This window comes from Triturus cristatus, chromosome 10 (assembly GCF_964204655.1).
Source record: "Triturus cristatus chromosome 10, aTriCri1.1, whole genome shotgun sequence".
Lineage (NCBI taxonomy): Eukaryota > Metazoa > Chordata > Amphibia > Caudata > Salamandridae > Triturus > Triturus cristatus.
Window position 1 is genome coordinate 68,977,671 of NC_140593.1, and position 16,297 is coordinate 68,993,967.

Sequence of the window (16,297 nt, forward strand, 5' to 3'; positions counted from 1 at the left end):
TCACTGTGACAGATTGCAAGCGTTACAATGTGCAAAACATAGCATAACACCCTTTTAGAAATCTAAAAGTCCGTACCACAGAATGGGGAGGACGACAACTAGTGGTCAGACGAGCATCCACCAGAGAGGTCATTGCCAAAAGGAAGTAACTTGTCCTTGTGATGGATGCTTCTACCTCAAATTCATCAACTTTTGAATAGATACTGAAGCAGTACACCACCTAAAAAAGGTAGAGAGTCTGAAGAGTGCACTTACACCAGGGTGTACTGTAGGACCGATTGGGCGAAACGGCCCTCCCTGTGGACTTGATTGTGGAGGCAGTACTGAATGGAACAGAACGGTGAAGGTGGGAACAGACGCCCATGTCTGAGGCTGGCAGATATCTAAAATTGAAACCCCTCGAGCCAACGCATTGTGGCAGCCTTCGCATTGGTGGAATGAGACCGATGGCCCTCAGGAGAAACATCTTTATCCAGAGCCTAGGATGTCTTAATACACATGACAATCTACCCGAATAAGGTTTGCTTCTAGACTGCCTTTCCCTTCTCAGCACAGGCAAAGCCAATAAATAGCGAACAATTCACCCGGTGCTCTTCCAAGCATACTTTTAGAGTCCAGGTGTTGAAGCCTCTTCTCCTCAAATGCGTGAGGCGGGGCTAAGGGTGAGTGATGGACTGTCCCACGTGAAAGGGCAAGACCATCTTTGGTAGAAAGGAGATGCAAGGTTGCAGCACCAATTTGTCTAGAAAGAAGGTGGTACATGGAGGTTGCACTGGCAGCGTCTGCAAGTCACAAACATGGTGAGCTGAAGTAATTGTGATAAGAAACACCGTCTTAATAGTGAGAAATATTAGTGAGTAGGTGTGCAAAGGCTTAAAGGGCATGCAAATATGAGAACCAAGTTAAGATCCCACTGAGGCATAATAAAGGGCACAGGTTGAAGCATGTATGCAAGACCTTCTCAAAGAAAGAAAAAAAGCATCACAACTGGTGACTTAAATAATGGAATTTGGTCAGGAAAATGTAGAAAGGCCGACAAGGCTGACAAAGAAACATTAACAGAGCCCACCGCAAAACCTTTTTGGGCTAGAGATAAAGCAAACATCAAAACATCAGCTAGTCCAGCTTGGAGATGGTCAACTTGGTGGTCTCGCACCAGCCCGTGAACTTTGTCCAATCAGCAGATTGAGCATATTTTGTAGAAGGCCTCAAAGCTGTGAAAATAACATCCACTACTTTCGCGGGTAGATAAAATCCACCCCTTTGGTGCTAATCAAACCCCACTCATGGAGTTGTATGATTCGGGCTGAGAATTCTGCCCTGTTGCATAGATAACACGTCAGGCCGAAGAGGCAGACTTATCGGAGGGTCAATGTTCAGACTCATGTGACTGGAGTATCACATTCTCCTGGGGCTATCAGAATGATCCGAGCTCAGTCTTTCCTGACCTTCTTCAGAACTCGGGCAGGAGAGGTAGGGGCGGGAAGGCATACAAGGGATCAGGCCAGAGTCCCACCCCAGGCAGAATGAGTCTCCCAGGAAGTCTCTCGATGGAACTCCAATGCGCAATAGTCATGACACTGTGCCTTCTTGATGGTGATAAAAAGATCTAGCCACGGTACGCCCTGGGGCAGCACGAGATCGGCATGCAAGAACTGATGCTAAGAAAAGTGCTAGTTTACGTTTTTCTCAATTTTTGTATATTCTGACAGACTGTGAGAGCTATTTAGAGGATTTAATTTGACCTTTTTTTGTATAAACAGATTTTTATTGTCATTTAACATACAGCGGTACCTCGTGGTGCCCAAGTATATCGCCAAACAACAGTGCGCATGCCAATGCAGTCGAAATTCTTACTCATGACAGTAAAACATTTCAAAACAAGTAGTTATGGGTACATGACACTCAAGTATGCATAGTAATTGATCTCAGTCAATACTGCTCGAACGTATCTTTAACCTGGTGTGTCAGATGAGGCTCACCTGGAGCCTTCAATCAATCAATCAGTACACCCCTAGGGGTAACTGGGCGGTGAGGAAGCCGTGCCTCAGTTAAACAGCCAGGTCTCGAGTAACTTTCTGAAGTCTGCCAGAGAGGGTGCTGTATGGAGGTGGAGGGGCAGGCCATTCCAGGTCTTGGTGACGATGCAGGAGAAAGAACGGTCACCGCTGCAGCGGATACGGGGGATGTGTGCGAGGGCTAGAGAGGAGGAGCAAAGGTGTCTAGAAGTGTGATGGAAGCTGAGTCGATGTTTGACGTAGGATGGTCCCTGGTCATGGAGGGCTTTGTAGGCATGCACAAGGATCTTGAACTGGCATCTCTTATGGAGGAAAAGCCAGTGGCGGTTTCAGAGGTGAGGGTGATGTGGTACCATTTTGGGAGGTCCAGGAGAAGAAAGCGCTCATATTACTGAAGTAGGACACGGTAGATGGGTAGGTGTGCTGCTTAAAGGGATGAACATTATCTAGCTGTGCAGAGACTACTACAGTTGCAGGTCTCTGGTATGAAACTTGTTTGACTGGGATGAAATCTACAGTATCTCCCTGCACTCCAGCAGCGGATGAAATAGACTGAGTTGACACTTCAATTATGGCTGAGATTTGGAAGACAGAAGTATGGGCTGTATTTTGTTTTATCAAACAAAGGGGACAACCCTACTTCCCCCTCTGGAAACACTCCTGCAAAGGGCTGGAGTCTCCCCCTCCAGGGAAAAGAAACAGACCACCCCAAAGTTAATGGGAATGCAGGGGTTTAGTTTTCACCTAAAATAAGACAAGTTAAAAAATGTATATAAGCACATTGGACTGAATCTCCCCAATGTCGAGTTATATCCAGTGCTTTAAATGGGCAGGTATTGTGAGATATTGGGTACTTGCATTTCTTTATTATAAGTGGAAGAGTACCTGCACTCCTCTGCAAAGGTGCAATACTTTAATTGTAGAGTACCGGCACTTCTCTGCAGAGGTGCAATAATTTTAACTGGAGAGTACCGGCGCTTCTCTGCAGATGTGCAATACTTTTAATTGGAGAGTACCGGCACTTCTCTGCAGAGGTGCAATACTTTTAATTGGAGAGTACCGGCGCAACTCTGCAGAGGTGCAATACTTTTAATTGGAGAGTACCGGCGCAACTCTGCAGAGGTGCAATCATTTTAACTGGAGAGTACCGGCGCTTCTCTGCAGAGCTGCAATACTTTTAATTGGAGCGTACCGGCGCTACTCGGCAGAGGTGCAATCATTTTAATTGGAGAGTACCGGCGCTTCTCTGCAGAGGTGAAATACTTTTAATTGGAGGGTATCGGCTCAACTCTGCAGAGGTGCAATCATTTTAACTGGAGAGTACCGGCGGTTCTCTGCAGAGGTGAAATACTTTTAATTGGAGGGTATCGGCTCAACTCTGCAGAGGTGCAATATCTTTAACTGGAGAGTACCGGCGCTTCTCTGCAGAGGTGCAATACTTTTAATTGGATAGTATCGCGCTTCTCTGCAGAGGTGCAATACTTTTAATTGGAGAGTACCGCGCTTCTCTGCAGAGGTGCAATACTTTTAATTGGAGAGTACCGGCGCTTCTCTGTTGAGGTGCAATACTTGTAACTGGAGAGTACCGGCGCTTCTCTGCAGAGGTGCAATACTTTTAATTGGAGAGTACCGGCGCTTCTCTCCAGAGGTGCAATACTTGTAACTGGAGAGTACCGGCGCTTCTCTGCAGAGGTGCAATACTTTTAATTGGAGAGTACCGGCGCTTCTCAAAAGGAAGCAGGTACTCTGGTATAGGTTACCTGCACTTGTTTTTCCATTTCAAGCACTGGTTTAATCCTACGTATACTTTAACACGTGTGCGTATAAGTAGGTCTACTTATGTAAATGTTCACCTTTTCATTGTGAATCAAGCACAATGAAGTTGTTTCAGAAAATGGCTAACATGAATTTTAAATCTTGATTACTTTTAGTTTATAAATGTGCCAAAGACAATATGATTTTTCCATTGTCATTCTACACTCCAGAGTCTCACCCCCTTTATTGGCACAAAAAAGTGAAGAGTAAGAAATCCAATATTTATTGCCGGTTTCTCAGAATTGAAAAGATTTCTTTAAAAGAAAAAATAGCAAACAGAGCCCGAGATGTTTAACTACGAGATTGTCCATGTGAGACTTTAACCAGGAATCAAGGCACACGCTGAGGGGACACCAAGGCGTCAGTGAGGAACACACATTTCTTTTACATTTAGTAGAGCCATTCAAAAGATCAGAAAGTGAGTCTTAATACTGCACTACAGTTTACGGGGCATTATCGGCGAAGGACTGACTCCTCTCAAAGGGCGCATTGCGCCTTGTTCGTGGCTCATACAACAAAGTTGAAAGAGCGTTGGTGGACACCAAAAATCTCAGTGATATGGTATGTAAAGAGACGAGGACAAACATCCACTGTCATGTAACAGAACAAACATTTCCCAGAATCCTCAGGGTGCCTGCACTCCCCAGCTGCAGTGATTACAGCCAGGGTGCAGGGTCGCCTGCATGGAAAGGTTTCAAGACCTTCTGTTGGTGCCAGGGGCTGCAAGGAAACAATCCCTTCAATGGCACTGATGGGTCGACGTCTCCTCCTTTCAAAGTTGATGGCCAAGCCTCTAATATGGCAGCTGCCATCCCTTTGGGAAATGGCCATACTAACGTCATTCGCACAAATAATATTTTAATATGTAAAGTTCGTACAAAAAAAAAAACTGTACAATAAAAGTTTTGTGATTTTTATACAAAGCTGTTATGTTCATGTGCACGTGTTGTCAAATTGTAAATGTTTTTAAAAATATGCAATACATGTTCAATGAAAGCAATTTATTAATATACACAAACTTTGCCACGGATTTCACCAAACATTAAGGAATTGGTTTGTTATAAAGTCTAAGTTTTTAGCCATTTGTATGATGTAAAACTATAAAGTTTACAAAAACTGCAGAATAAGATTTGTAAAAAGAATTTAACTGCATTCAAAATTGTATGTTTTCTTAACAGATGGGTTGTAAAAATGTGGTGCTTATAACAACGGCGTAATGCAATATATTATGTAAGGAACTGTCTTGGCTAGAACACTTTAATAGTTATGCATTAAGGTTTGAATAGTAAAATGGCTAAACACTACAAACAAGAATTGACAAAACCAATAAGTCTAGCACTGGCATGCTGGAAAGTGTAACAGTCAGACGTGAACAGCTGTATTAGATTACTATTTATTTTGACATAGACCCAAATGGACGAGTTACTTACCTTCGTTAACGATGTATCTGGTAGAGACACAGTCTAGCCGCAGATTCCTTAACTTAGAATACCCCCAGGTGTCAGACTGGATCAGGAAAACTTCCCGCAGCAGCACCTCTGCACGTCGGGGGGCAGCACCGCACAGCTCCGTCCTGACGTCGTCCCCGGCCGTGACGTCAGCGGAGACACATAAGCCCCCCCCACCCCGGCGCGCAGATGTTTTCACCAGATAAACTTTTCCAAGCCACAATATGGAGCCACCATCAAAAAAATTGAGAATATGGGAACAGTGTGCGAAAAAGATGGAAAAGGAAATTGAATGGTGAGAAAGAACACCATAAAGGACAGTGCCAAGCACTGTATACTGAAAAATAGTGTAGGAAAAGAGCAGAGCACCGCTCTGAGAAGCAACCCCGCAGAAGCGAAGGTTAAACCCGCCCCAGAGGCAGAAGAGGATGTGAAAAATCATCATGGCAGACGAAAAAGTCTGCAACCACAATATATCACTGTGAAGGGCAACAAGCCCTGAACACAGGAGCAAGGACAATCACAAGTCGGCACCAGAAAGGGACGTAGTATCCCCTGTAACAGACCTATAGACTGAGGCTGCGCCCATACACTTCAGACCAATGGACTGCAGGAAAGGTGAAGAGACCCCAAGACCATAGAGAAAAGGAGGGGTGGGGGTGAGTAGTCCCCACACTGGACAACCCAGGGCGTAGGTTTGTAAAAAGACACATGACACATGACCATACCGCCCAATCACGAGAATGGGTGGAGTAGAACAAGCAAAACAGACGAATTAGATTGAGTAGGAGTGAAGTGACAGATGCCACCCCATAGAAAGACAAAGTCACCCGTAGGGAGGCGAATGCAGGAAACCCAACCTGAAAAGGTCCTCGCAGAGCGGGGAGGATGGGCGGGCGTTAAGGCATCTGCGGCTTGACTGTGTCTGTACCAGATACATCGTTACCGAAGGTAAGTAACTCGTCCATCTGATAGAGACATCTAGTAGCAGATTCTTTAACTTAGAATAGATACCAGAGCTATACCCATAGGAGGAGGCGGGTCTGCGACTGAACCCCATAAAGCTCCCGAGAGAACTTAGCTGTCAACAAGGTGACAAAACACAGTGGGGACTACAATGCCAGCGCAGTCACACCAGACCACGAAGCTCTGAAGAGCAGAAAATAATGGGAGGCAGAGGCACCACAAGCTGTTAAAGAAAAGCACGAAAACACCCGTATGCAAACCCGGTTGAGAGAAAGAAAGCATAAAGCTAGAAATGTCGGTGCGGAAGTGAAAGTTCATGGCTTCGCAGAGAAGAGGAACTGAGCCTAGGGTCCGATGGATCCGCATGTGTCGACTGGGAGTAAAACCCAGAGAGATGACAAACTGGTATGAAAGAGTCAGCGCATACCGGTCCAGTATGCACAACAGTGGAAAAAAGCACTGTCGAACCTGCACCAGCCAAGATACGAGGGGCAGCATTGGTAGGATGCCGACATATGGCCAGAAAGTGCCGGTAGTACCAGAACACAAGACACTCCAGCACGCAGTCGCTCCTTCACAAGACATGTAAGAGGGCTGACGGCAACAAGCAGAAGCACCCAAAACAGGACTACAGTAAGAATGATAGTCATTTGGAAGACAGGAACACACATAAGAATACCGTGTGGACGCTAGAACCACACGAAGTACAGGAAAAAAACCCTGTACGGTAGCGTGAGCAGCCCAGATGTGAAGAATGCATTACCAGGTAGGTAACCGGTAAAAAGGGGTATCTGGCAAGCTGGACACCCACACAAGAGCTCGTACGATTAGCAGACCGGGGCGAAGACCACGGACACCGCAGGAAGAAACTTTGCCTGCGCGACTCTGCTGCGTGAAGAGCACAGAGCAGAGATAGATGAAAAAGATATACGTGGAAAAATGATGTGTTGCACATTACAAGACTAGGGTACGCGAAAAGTACCAAAAGTCATGTGGAAGCCGAACTGGACAGGACCATGACCAGATCCGTAAGCGACATCAGCTACCTGCCCGGGAGGACCCACGGTCCCCCTCTAAACAGATGAGAAGACGGAGCCGGACACGATTGTGGAAACAGTCAGGACCAACCTAATGGCCTAGGAACCAAGAAACGAGTATCCTGAAGAGAACACTCCTCCTGAGAGTGTTACAGCAGGAACACAAAGCAGAAGTGTGGAAAACACCTGTGCGGAAAGCAGCAGGGAAAGAGAAAATACTCCTGTTGGGGAAGTGCCCAGAAATCGAGGGCACAAGGCAATGTGCAGCATAGACATACATTGCGAAGACGCCACAGCCTAAAGACCAGGCCAGAGAGGGCTGAAGTACGAAAAATCCTCACCCATCCCGAAGAGGCGAGTGAAGAACCAGCACTGCAGAAGCGGAAGCAAGAACGCAACACCCTATGATAGCGAATCATACCAGGGTGCACTACCAGTACGCGCAAACACTTAAGAAGCGTGCCGCTCAGCGGCTGTGCCTAGGCGCTATACGATGGCAGGGCATCAGCCGTGGAAGAACTGTGCCTAAATGGAACAGAACAAGGGGCCCCAAGGGACAGTGCGGGCGAAAAGAAGAGCAGCCAACATGGACAAAGAGGAGCACAGCGATGCTGAAAACACCCCTGTGAAAGGCAGGCAAGGCAGAAGCTTCACGGAAGGGAATCTATGCCAATGATTCGAAGTACTACAGACAACCGTAGACCCCAACCGTAATGGGGAGTACAACTGAGCGACGTCAACTTGTGGGTCGCATACAGCAAAAAGAGAAGACAGAGTGATCCACAGAAGAACCTCTGTTAGGAATACTCCACAGGAGCGTACCAAGCCTTCCTTGTAGCAAGGTAGCTACACAACAGCCATCAAATACCCCACATAGGGTAAGTCTTAACCCTGGCAAGGGGGCTACCTCTGGAGCCAAGCACACAGACCGAGGACTGAAAAGAAGGTAAAACCAGCTGACCAGCTGTACTGACCAAAGGCAAACATGGCAGAGCATCTGCCCAGACCATCTGGGTATTACGTCATGAACCCAGGGTCCAAAACAAAGAAGGCAACGCTGCCTATCAAGAAAAAGCAACATAAAGTCACACAGCGTGTGACAAAGACAGGCCACAAGGTCGAGAAAGCCAGGCCGCAAGGGCCAACAAACCACGGGAGACCAGACATGAGGCTGGAGACCGCTGAATCAGCGTGACAATCAAAAAGTTCCACACCATTGAATGGCAGATCCCGAAGAGCGTCCCGAACGTTGTTGGGGAAAACGACTATCGCGCAGCCATGCATGGCGGCGCAAAGCAACCGACTGGGCCGTTGCTTTACCAACAAAGCCGGTAGCATCCAGTGACAATCAAATGGAAAATTGTGCCAATCCCCGGCCATCAAGAATAAGACGATGCAAGTCATCTCGGGTCCCTTCTGGAAGAGAAGTAAGAAGGAGCTTAACTAGGTCCCAAAGGGCAAAGGAAGCACGTGTGAACACGCAAGACATGTTTAAGGCACGGATGCCCGCACTGGCGGAGGCAAAAATGTTGCGCCCACATGTCTCCACCCACCGAGACTCCTGAGTGGGAGGGAGCAACAGTAGAGCGAAAGAAGGCTGCAAGGCGAAAGCCGCTTGGACAACCAGACCCTGAGCTCTAGGGTGAAGGGACAAGCAGACTGGATCGTCTGGGGCCGGGCGATGCCGGCGAGCAATGGCTCTATCAACAGGGTCACCAGAGGAGGGCCGTGCCCTCGTACCAAGCATGATATCAAACAAAGACCCACCAAGGGGCAGCAAAGGCTCCACGTACACAGGCTCCATGTGGATGAGATCCAGTAAAGGATCAGTGGGTAGGGAAACCCCAGGGGGCTGCAAGTGGAGAATATCCGCAGCCCTGTGAATAGCCCTCGCGAAGGCCGCACTAGCCTCTGTCGCCATTCTGGGAGGCAACAACAAACCGTCGGTCGGGGACAGTTGAAGGCTAACTCGTCCACTAGACAATAAAGGTGGAGCATCCTGGGGTTGAGCCAAATGCCAAGGAACACTAGGCACCTGCACCAAGGGGTTCTGAAACGACCCTGGGCATGTTGAGCCCAAAGGGAGCTCATCCTCCTGTAATAGAGGAGTCGACGTCAAGAACCTCCAGAAGGGAGTCGATCTGGGCGCGGATGGACGGCGACTCGACCTCCACCTGCGGGGAGGAAGGAGATCGACAGGGAGTCGAGCTCAGTGCCGCAGCCGACGTCAGCGCAGGAAGCCGCACGGGGCTATGCGTAGACTGGATGGGCGGGATATACGGATGACTGGGATGCCCCTCCGGGCCGTGTCCCGTCAACGTTGTATCGACTCAGGTGCCGGAGTCTATGCACGCAGCCGAGGACGAATCTGCCGGCGAAGATCCGACATGAGTGCCTTCCTCCTCTGTGGGACCCGTAGATGCACCAGGGAGTGGGTGTAACCCAAAAAAAGACTAGAGAGCCTTTGAATAGGCCTCCATTTGGGTCCTTGTCGGTCCGACTCCCAGGAAGGGTGGGTATGGGGGAGACGACTGCTGGGCGCCAGTGTCTGGCAAGGACAGAGAGTAGCAGGCCCCAGCGTCACGTTTGCGGGAGGATGACCTCCGCGACTTACGCTTGTGCTTACCCGTCTCCCAACAACGTCCGCGGGAACGACCCCGTGAGCAGGCCCGATCTCGAGTGGGAGATCGGCGACGTGAAGGCGCAGGACCGGACATCCGGGCGGCCAGCAGCTTCATACGACGCTCCCTGAGGGACTTAGGTTTTATCTGCTGACAGGCGTCGCACTCTTTTGAGTCGTGGTGCACCCCCATGCACCGCATACATATCGCGTGCGGATCCGTGACAGACATTTGCCGCTTACAGGTCTCACACGGCCTAAAGCCCGAAGGCATCGCACACTGTTCCGGGACACCGAAGACATCAAGAACCGCTGGTTTTCCAGGATCCGCATTGGGACGCAGAAAATGAGAAAACTGATGTCAGTGCGCCGCAGGGGGGGGGGGGGGGGGGGGCTTATGTGGCTCCACTGACGTCACGTCCGTGGACGACGTCATGGCGGAGCCATGCGGAGTCACCCACTGACGCGCAGAGGGGCTGCTGCAGAAAGTTTTCCAGATCCAGTCTGCCGCCTGGGGATATTCTAAATTAGGGAATCTGCGGCTAGATGTCTCTATCAGATATGGAATATTCAGACTATGGCACAGGAATCTGTTCCCCCTACAACAAGCCTCAATTCACAAATAGTTTTTCAGACACTAAGGAAACCTCCAAGGACAAAAGATGAAGTTTTAAAAAGCCTCCCAGTTACTGCTACAGTTCAGCTCCATTGTACAGCGTACTATCCTATATTGAAATGTTCCATATGCGTGGAAATAGGAGGCGGAAACCCTACTGACCAACGAGTGCAGATTAGACGTGGCAGCCAATCTAGCAAAGCATAAGCAAGTCTTCCTGCTCAATGAGGATGTTCTGGCCGTGATCACCATCCTCAGAGGCACAGTGTTCCTCTTCAGGAAGGCAAGTGCTTTCTCGTATTAGGACAATTTAATGTCCCCTTTGCTCGTTAAGGGCTCCCAGAGAAGCATCGCTGAACAAGATGTATCCGTACCATTAAAGGGAAGCAGTCCTGTCTACCGTGCCAGCTCGAAGAGGCAAAGCGGGGGCTCCAACCAGATGTACATGTGACAGCATCCTTCTCTCCAGCAATGGTGTGCAGAGTCCATGAAGAGGATTACTGAACACTAGAAAGATACCAACCGAAAGATACTAGGTATGACACCAGCCTCTTCTGCTCCAATGTTTGCAATACATGAACACTCCCAAGCCTGTGACCCCATCCTCTTCTGCAACCACTTCCCCGAGTCTTGAAAGCGCTGGAATGATTTTTCAGGAGTTGAGATGGTTGCCTCTAGGGGTAAGCCATGACCCAAGTGCAGCCCCTCAACATCTGGTACTGAGGGAACTAGTGGGTCAGGGAGGGACAACCAATTGAGCAGGTCATAGCACAGCTCTATCTAACCGCTACAAGGCTGAGTCTCCTAGTCTCTAAGCAACCTGAAGCAGTCATATAGTCGGGTCCCCAGAGAAAGAAAGCTGTGGCATACGTTTCTACATGGCAGCAAATCACTACACCAGTGCCCACAGCAGAACCTATATAATCTGTAGCATCCAACCGGGCCCTAAAAATGTATTTGGCTGCGTCCTGCTTGTCAGGGACAGTTTAGACAAAAGTATTTCTAAACTCCTCCGGAAGGGCTGGTAAAACCTCGCTCACCACAACCACATGTTGTGGGAGAATCTGCCCAACAGTCAGACCGTATTCAATGATGGTCATGTCTTAGAGCTTTCCGTGTAACAGGACGGATTTATCTTCAAGAACAAGTTAGGCGTTACTTTCAAAAGCCACGCACTACGTTGAGTTGGAAATAGCTTGGCTGTGATCCCAAGAATACAACATTCTAGATGGGGCAATAGTGTTTTCCTACCTAGCACCAGTTATGGTACTCTTCTCCCACATTATGCGCGTGGGAGACAATCATACAAGATTCCGGAAGGAATTGTGATGATAGCATTGGGATGCCTTTTTAGATAGCCGTATGCCCTTAATAAATACTATTTCACGTATTCGTCTACACTGCTGCAGGAGAACACCCTCTTGCCAAGCGCATCAATTTACTTGGACTCTCTATCAGGTGGAGCAGTAAGAAATACACTGGGGTTCCCGATGCTGGCCGGTGATAGATGCTGAATCAGAAACTCTGGGTCACCCAAGACATTCTTGGGGGCAATTAACCAACAGCGCTGAGCAGGGCTTAGCCCATGCTGCTGCCTGAGTGTCAGTCAGAGCTTCATTGAAGGGTAGTACATGCTCTGAAGTTGCAGGGCTGGCTGCAAAATAGCAGTACGCAGATTAGCTTACAAACTGAAGGTCTAACACCTCTGCTGCCCTGCATACCACCACAGAAAAGCAGACACTTTCCTCAGTCGAGGGCCCAAAAATAGGAGCCCAATTCTGTCTCTAGCAAGTTATTACCCCATCCTGACGGAACTGCATTGGCTCTCATTGTCGGTCCGCACCATCTTCAAAAGCAGCTGCATCATTAACAAAATCATAACCAGCACCCCCGCTCATCGTGCAGACAAGCTCAACATCTCGGGTGAGTCTCGGCACACACCCAGCCAGAACACCATCAGACTGCAGACAAAGAAGAGTGAAAAAGAAAAAACAAGACAGCAGGCCTTTTCTATCTATACACCCAGGATCTAGAACAACGTCTCTGTATCCATCAGGACAGCATCAATTCTGCTTCAACTTAAAAAGGAATTCAAAAATCACCTCTTTAAAGAACACTACGTTACAATCCATTAATCATCTATAGCCCAGCTCCCTCTCCTATTACTCATTGACTTTATGCCTGCCTCTGACCATATACAGCGCTCTGCCTTTTGGCTGGGTTTTCACTACAGAAATACCATATAATTACACACAAATACATCAAGCACACTAAGATTTTGAATGTCTAAGTATAGACCATTACAGTACAGTGAGAAGGCAATAAATGGTCTGCCTTTTCCTCATCATCTCCATCATGCGAAATATCCTGCGGGTGCTCTATGGCATCGGAGTTTAAGTCAAATAGGGCCTCAAGTGGACAAAGATGGTGACACCAAGGCAAAGGTACAGCCAGAGACTTCTTTAACACAACCGGCTGTGCTTTAGTGATCTCAAAACAAGACAATGGCTGAGATCTAGCTGAGCTCAGTCCTTGAAATGAGATAGGAATCTGGATCGGATATGGAACAGCTCGATTAACAGGGGTTAGTGTTGGCCGGGTGGAACTAAGTTGGTCCTCAATAAAGGAGTGGAGACAAGGCCGATTGCTGGGGAGGGGCAGGATAGAGGTCTAACAGGGTCTGTCAACACTGGAGCAGGATCTGTGGATTGAAGCCCTGGCGGATCATCGGGGGCCATAGGTGCTCCAGGAGAACTTCGATTAATCAGCAAGAGCTGCAGCATTGCCTCCTTCAAGGCCGCTATCTGATGCCGATTTGAGTATGGCCTGAGAAATCCGGGGCACACAGGCTCCATCAGTGGAATGGGGATGGAACCGGAAAACTGGTGTGAAGTCAAGCCTTTCAAGTACAGACTGCATGATCCTTCCCTGGAGCGGGAATGACAAAGGTATTATTCCCACCTAGACTTCATGTTTTTGATGAGATTCGTCCTTGGACTTCTTCTTAGACTTCTTCATGGGCATGTACCTCAGCTGGGAGCGGGACTAAGCAGAAACCAGCCCACGACCTGGAGAATGATAGTTTCTTGTGAATCACCTACCGCTTCCTGAGGGCCTTCAATTGCATCAATAAACATTTATTGCATGACTGTGGAGATCCGAGTCATGAAAGGCAGGTAGAATGTGAGTCCGTAAATTACATTTACTTGCTGCAGATGCAGAATGGCTTAAAGCCAGCACACTTTGGGAGAGACATCCCTAAAATACTGGCACAAAGTAGTTGTTTTGGGAGTCTGTAAAGTGCTGATAAAGTTTGGGAAGGGAGCTCCATATCCATATCGAAGGATGTGAGAAAAAAAAAAGAACTGACATAAGCGTGGAAGTGTGGCCCCTCTGTAAGGCTTTACGCCATCACTTCCGGAGGTGGGGCAAAGCTAACGCGGAATCCATTGAAAACACCTACAGGCTGCGGGAGCAATGGTTAAAAGGATTCCAGATACAGTTTGTCGCCTGTGGAAATTCAGAATCTGATGTTGGAAGTATCCTTCAGAAGTGTTGATCTTATGACCAGTTTCAAGTGCAGTTTGGGCTTGTTAAATTTTGCACCTAAAGAACAAGCTAATTGCCTTCTGTAACATGGTTTTTGATGGATACTCTATCTAACTGCAGATTCCTCAGCTTTAAAATATTCCAAGGCACCAGATTGGATCTGGATGGTTAAAACAGCATTGCTCTTTTGCACTGGCAGGTGGCATCATTCGGCTCTATGGTGGCTTTGTTTCGCAAAGCCCAACAATAAACAGAAATACCAGAGTGCAGATCTCTAGTTTGGGTAATTTTTAGATAGAAAAAGAGACCCTTACAGTGAAAGGGCGGGAGGGCAGAGGAATGTGCAGTTCTATAGTTATGGAGCATCCACCAGAAAGAGTGTTACTGAAGGTAAGTAGCTTGTTCATCTGATACTTCTCATAGCCGATTCGAAACCTTTAGAATAGATACCAAAGCAGTTCCCCTCAAGGTTTTAGGTCTGTGGAATGGATCAGAACAAAAAGTCCAGCAGGACTGAACCAGCAAACTGTGCTTCCCGTCAGACCTGGCTGTCAAGGCAGTAATGCTTTGCAAAAGTGTGCATGGGTGCTCAGGTCACGGCCTGACAAATGTCGCGAACAGGAACAGCAGGGCAAAAAGTGATGCAATTAGCACTGACCATGTCAACAAGTTTTGTTTTTCTTTTTTACTTTCAGCCATGCTGCTGTACAACATGGCTAAAAGACATTCACAAAGCCAAGAGATCTCACATAGGCGAGACCTATTGGCTTTGCAAATGTTTATCTTGCATTTAAACTGTTTAGCATAGCAATGTCTACTGTATTCTGTACTTCTCCCTCTGTGACAGGTGTCGTCAAGGGCTAGAGCCATAAACGCTTCCATGATAACCATTGTAAATGATTATCACCTGGATTTATTGTATGTACATTAATCTCCAGCAGCTATCTTGAACACTATCTGGTAATCCACAAGGACCAACTTTGGACACCCCTGTCCACAGTCTCCTCTTCATGCCTAGAGGTCAGATCAAGGGTACATTTTTTACAATCATATAGTGCTAAAACCTCATAGGTCATCTCATGAAAGCAGTGCAACATCATACAGATAGGAGCCTATGTGCAACATTCTTACACCATAAACTCATATTTGAAGATAGGATTTGTAACTGAATGGGTGGTGCCATCTGCTCCTAGAGCAACAGAATACTGGCCAGTGTCAAGGAATCGTGGGCGCCAAGGGAGAATGGTAGGTAGCGGCTGCCTGTGGGCCACCTCTCACTCCGCTGACGCGCCACCCAATGCATGTCATAGGACATTCACCACTAACTACTATCAATGCAGCTGTGAATGGGGCCTCACCTGTGCCACTGGCCCTAAGGCTGCCATCTCAGTGACAGGAGGTCCCTGCTCCTCAGTCAGGCCCTGGGAGCAGTAGTGATCATCAGCGATGGTGATCTCGGCGTTCTCTTCGGCCTCCAGCAGGCTCTGGTTGAAACGTAGAGATCCCTTCAGTATGTCCTTGATCTGTTGGGAGAACAGAAAGCACCTCTTAGAAGCAGTGAAAGCCGTATGTGTCTGACCACCCAAATATTCCTCCTTTAGTGGTGACCTTCATTCAGGATGGGCAGGGATGGCTCCACCAGCTGCAGCTCAGCTTCGGACTTTAACCAGATCCCCTTAAATCCCAATGTGATCGCCCTTGCGTTCTTCATAAACACCAAAGACTGTAGTCATTTTCCTAAAAGAATAGTACCTCAAAGTATAGATTCTATTATATGGTTCTGCAGTCACAGAGGTTTAGGCAAGTTATGTGCCCCCCTTAAACTCATTGTAATGTCTTGCAGCTAGAATGGGGAGGCCTGTTCCTCAATGTAAGCATTCCATAACGGGTCTCTGCAGTCATATAGTGGTTTACAATCAGTATTTCAAGTTAAGTGCCCACCTTAAACTCCTTGTTAAAGCCTTGCAGCTTGGGTGGGTAGGGCTGTGCCTCAATGTAGGGTTCCATGATGGATCTCTGCAGTAATAGAGCGGTTTATAATCAGTATTTCAAGTTAAGTGCCACCCCTTAAACTCCTTGTTTAAGGCTGAAGCTCAGATGAGTAGGTTTGTGCCTCAGTGTAAGGGTTTCATAATGCATCTCTGCAGTCAGAGTGGTTTATAATCCGTTTTCCAAATAAAGTGCCCCCTTAAACTCCCTGTAAAAGCCTGCAGCTCGGGTGGGTAGGC

At 47.8% G+C, this 16,297-nt stretch overlaps 1 protein-coding gene across 5 annotated transcripts in view; it reads right to left on the reverse strand.

Annotated features, from left to right (window-relative positions):
* TBC1D5 (TBC1 domain family member 5) overlaps nt 1-16,297 on the reverse strand; it is a 2,224,639-nt gene that overhangs the window by 15,649 nt on the left and 2,192,693 nt on the right. For all 5 annotated transcript variants that reach the window (XM_085630445.1, XM_085630447.1, XM_085630444.1 and 2 more), the window contains one exon: nt 15,428-15,592. In XM_085630445.1, the coding sequence (XP_085486571.1) occupies nt 15,428-15,592 (165 nt within the window). The remainder of the gene's footprint in view (nt 1-15,427; nt 15,593-16,297) is intronic.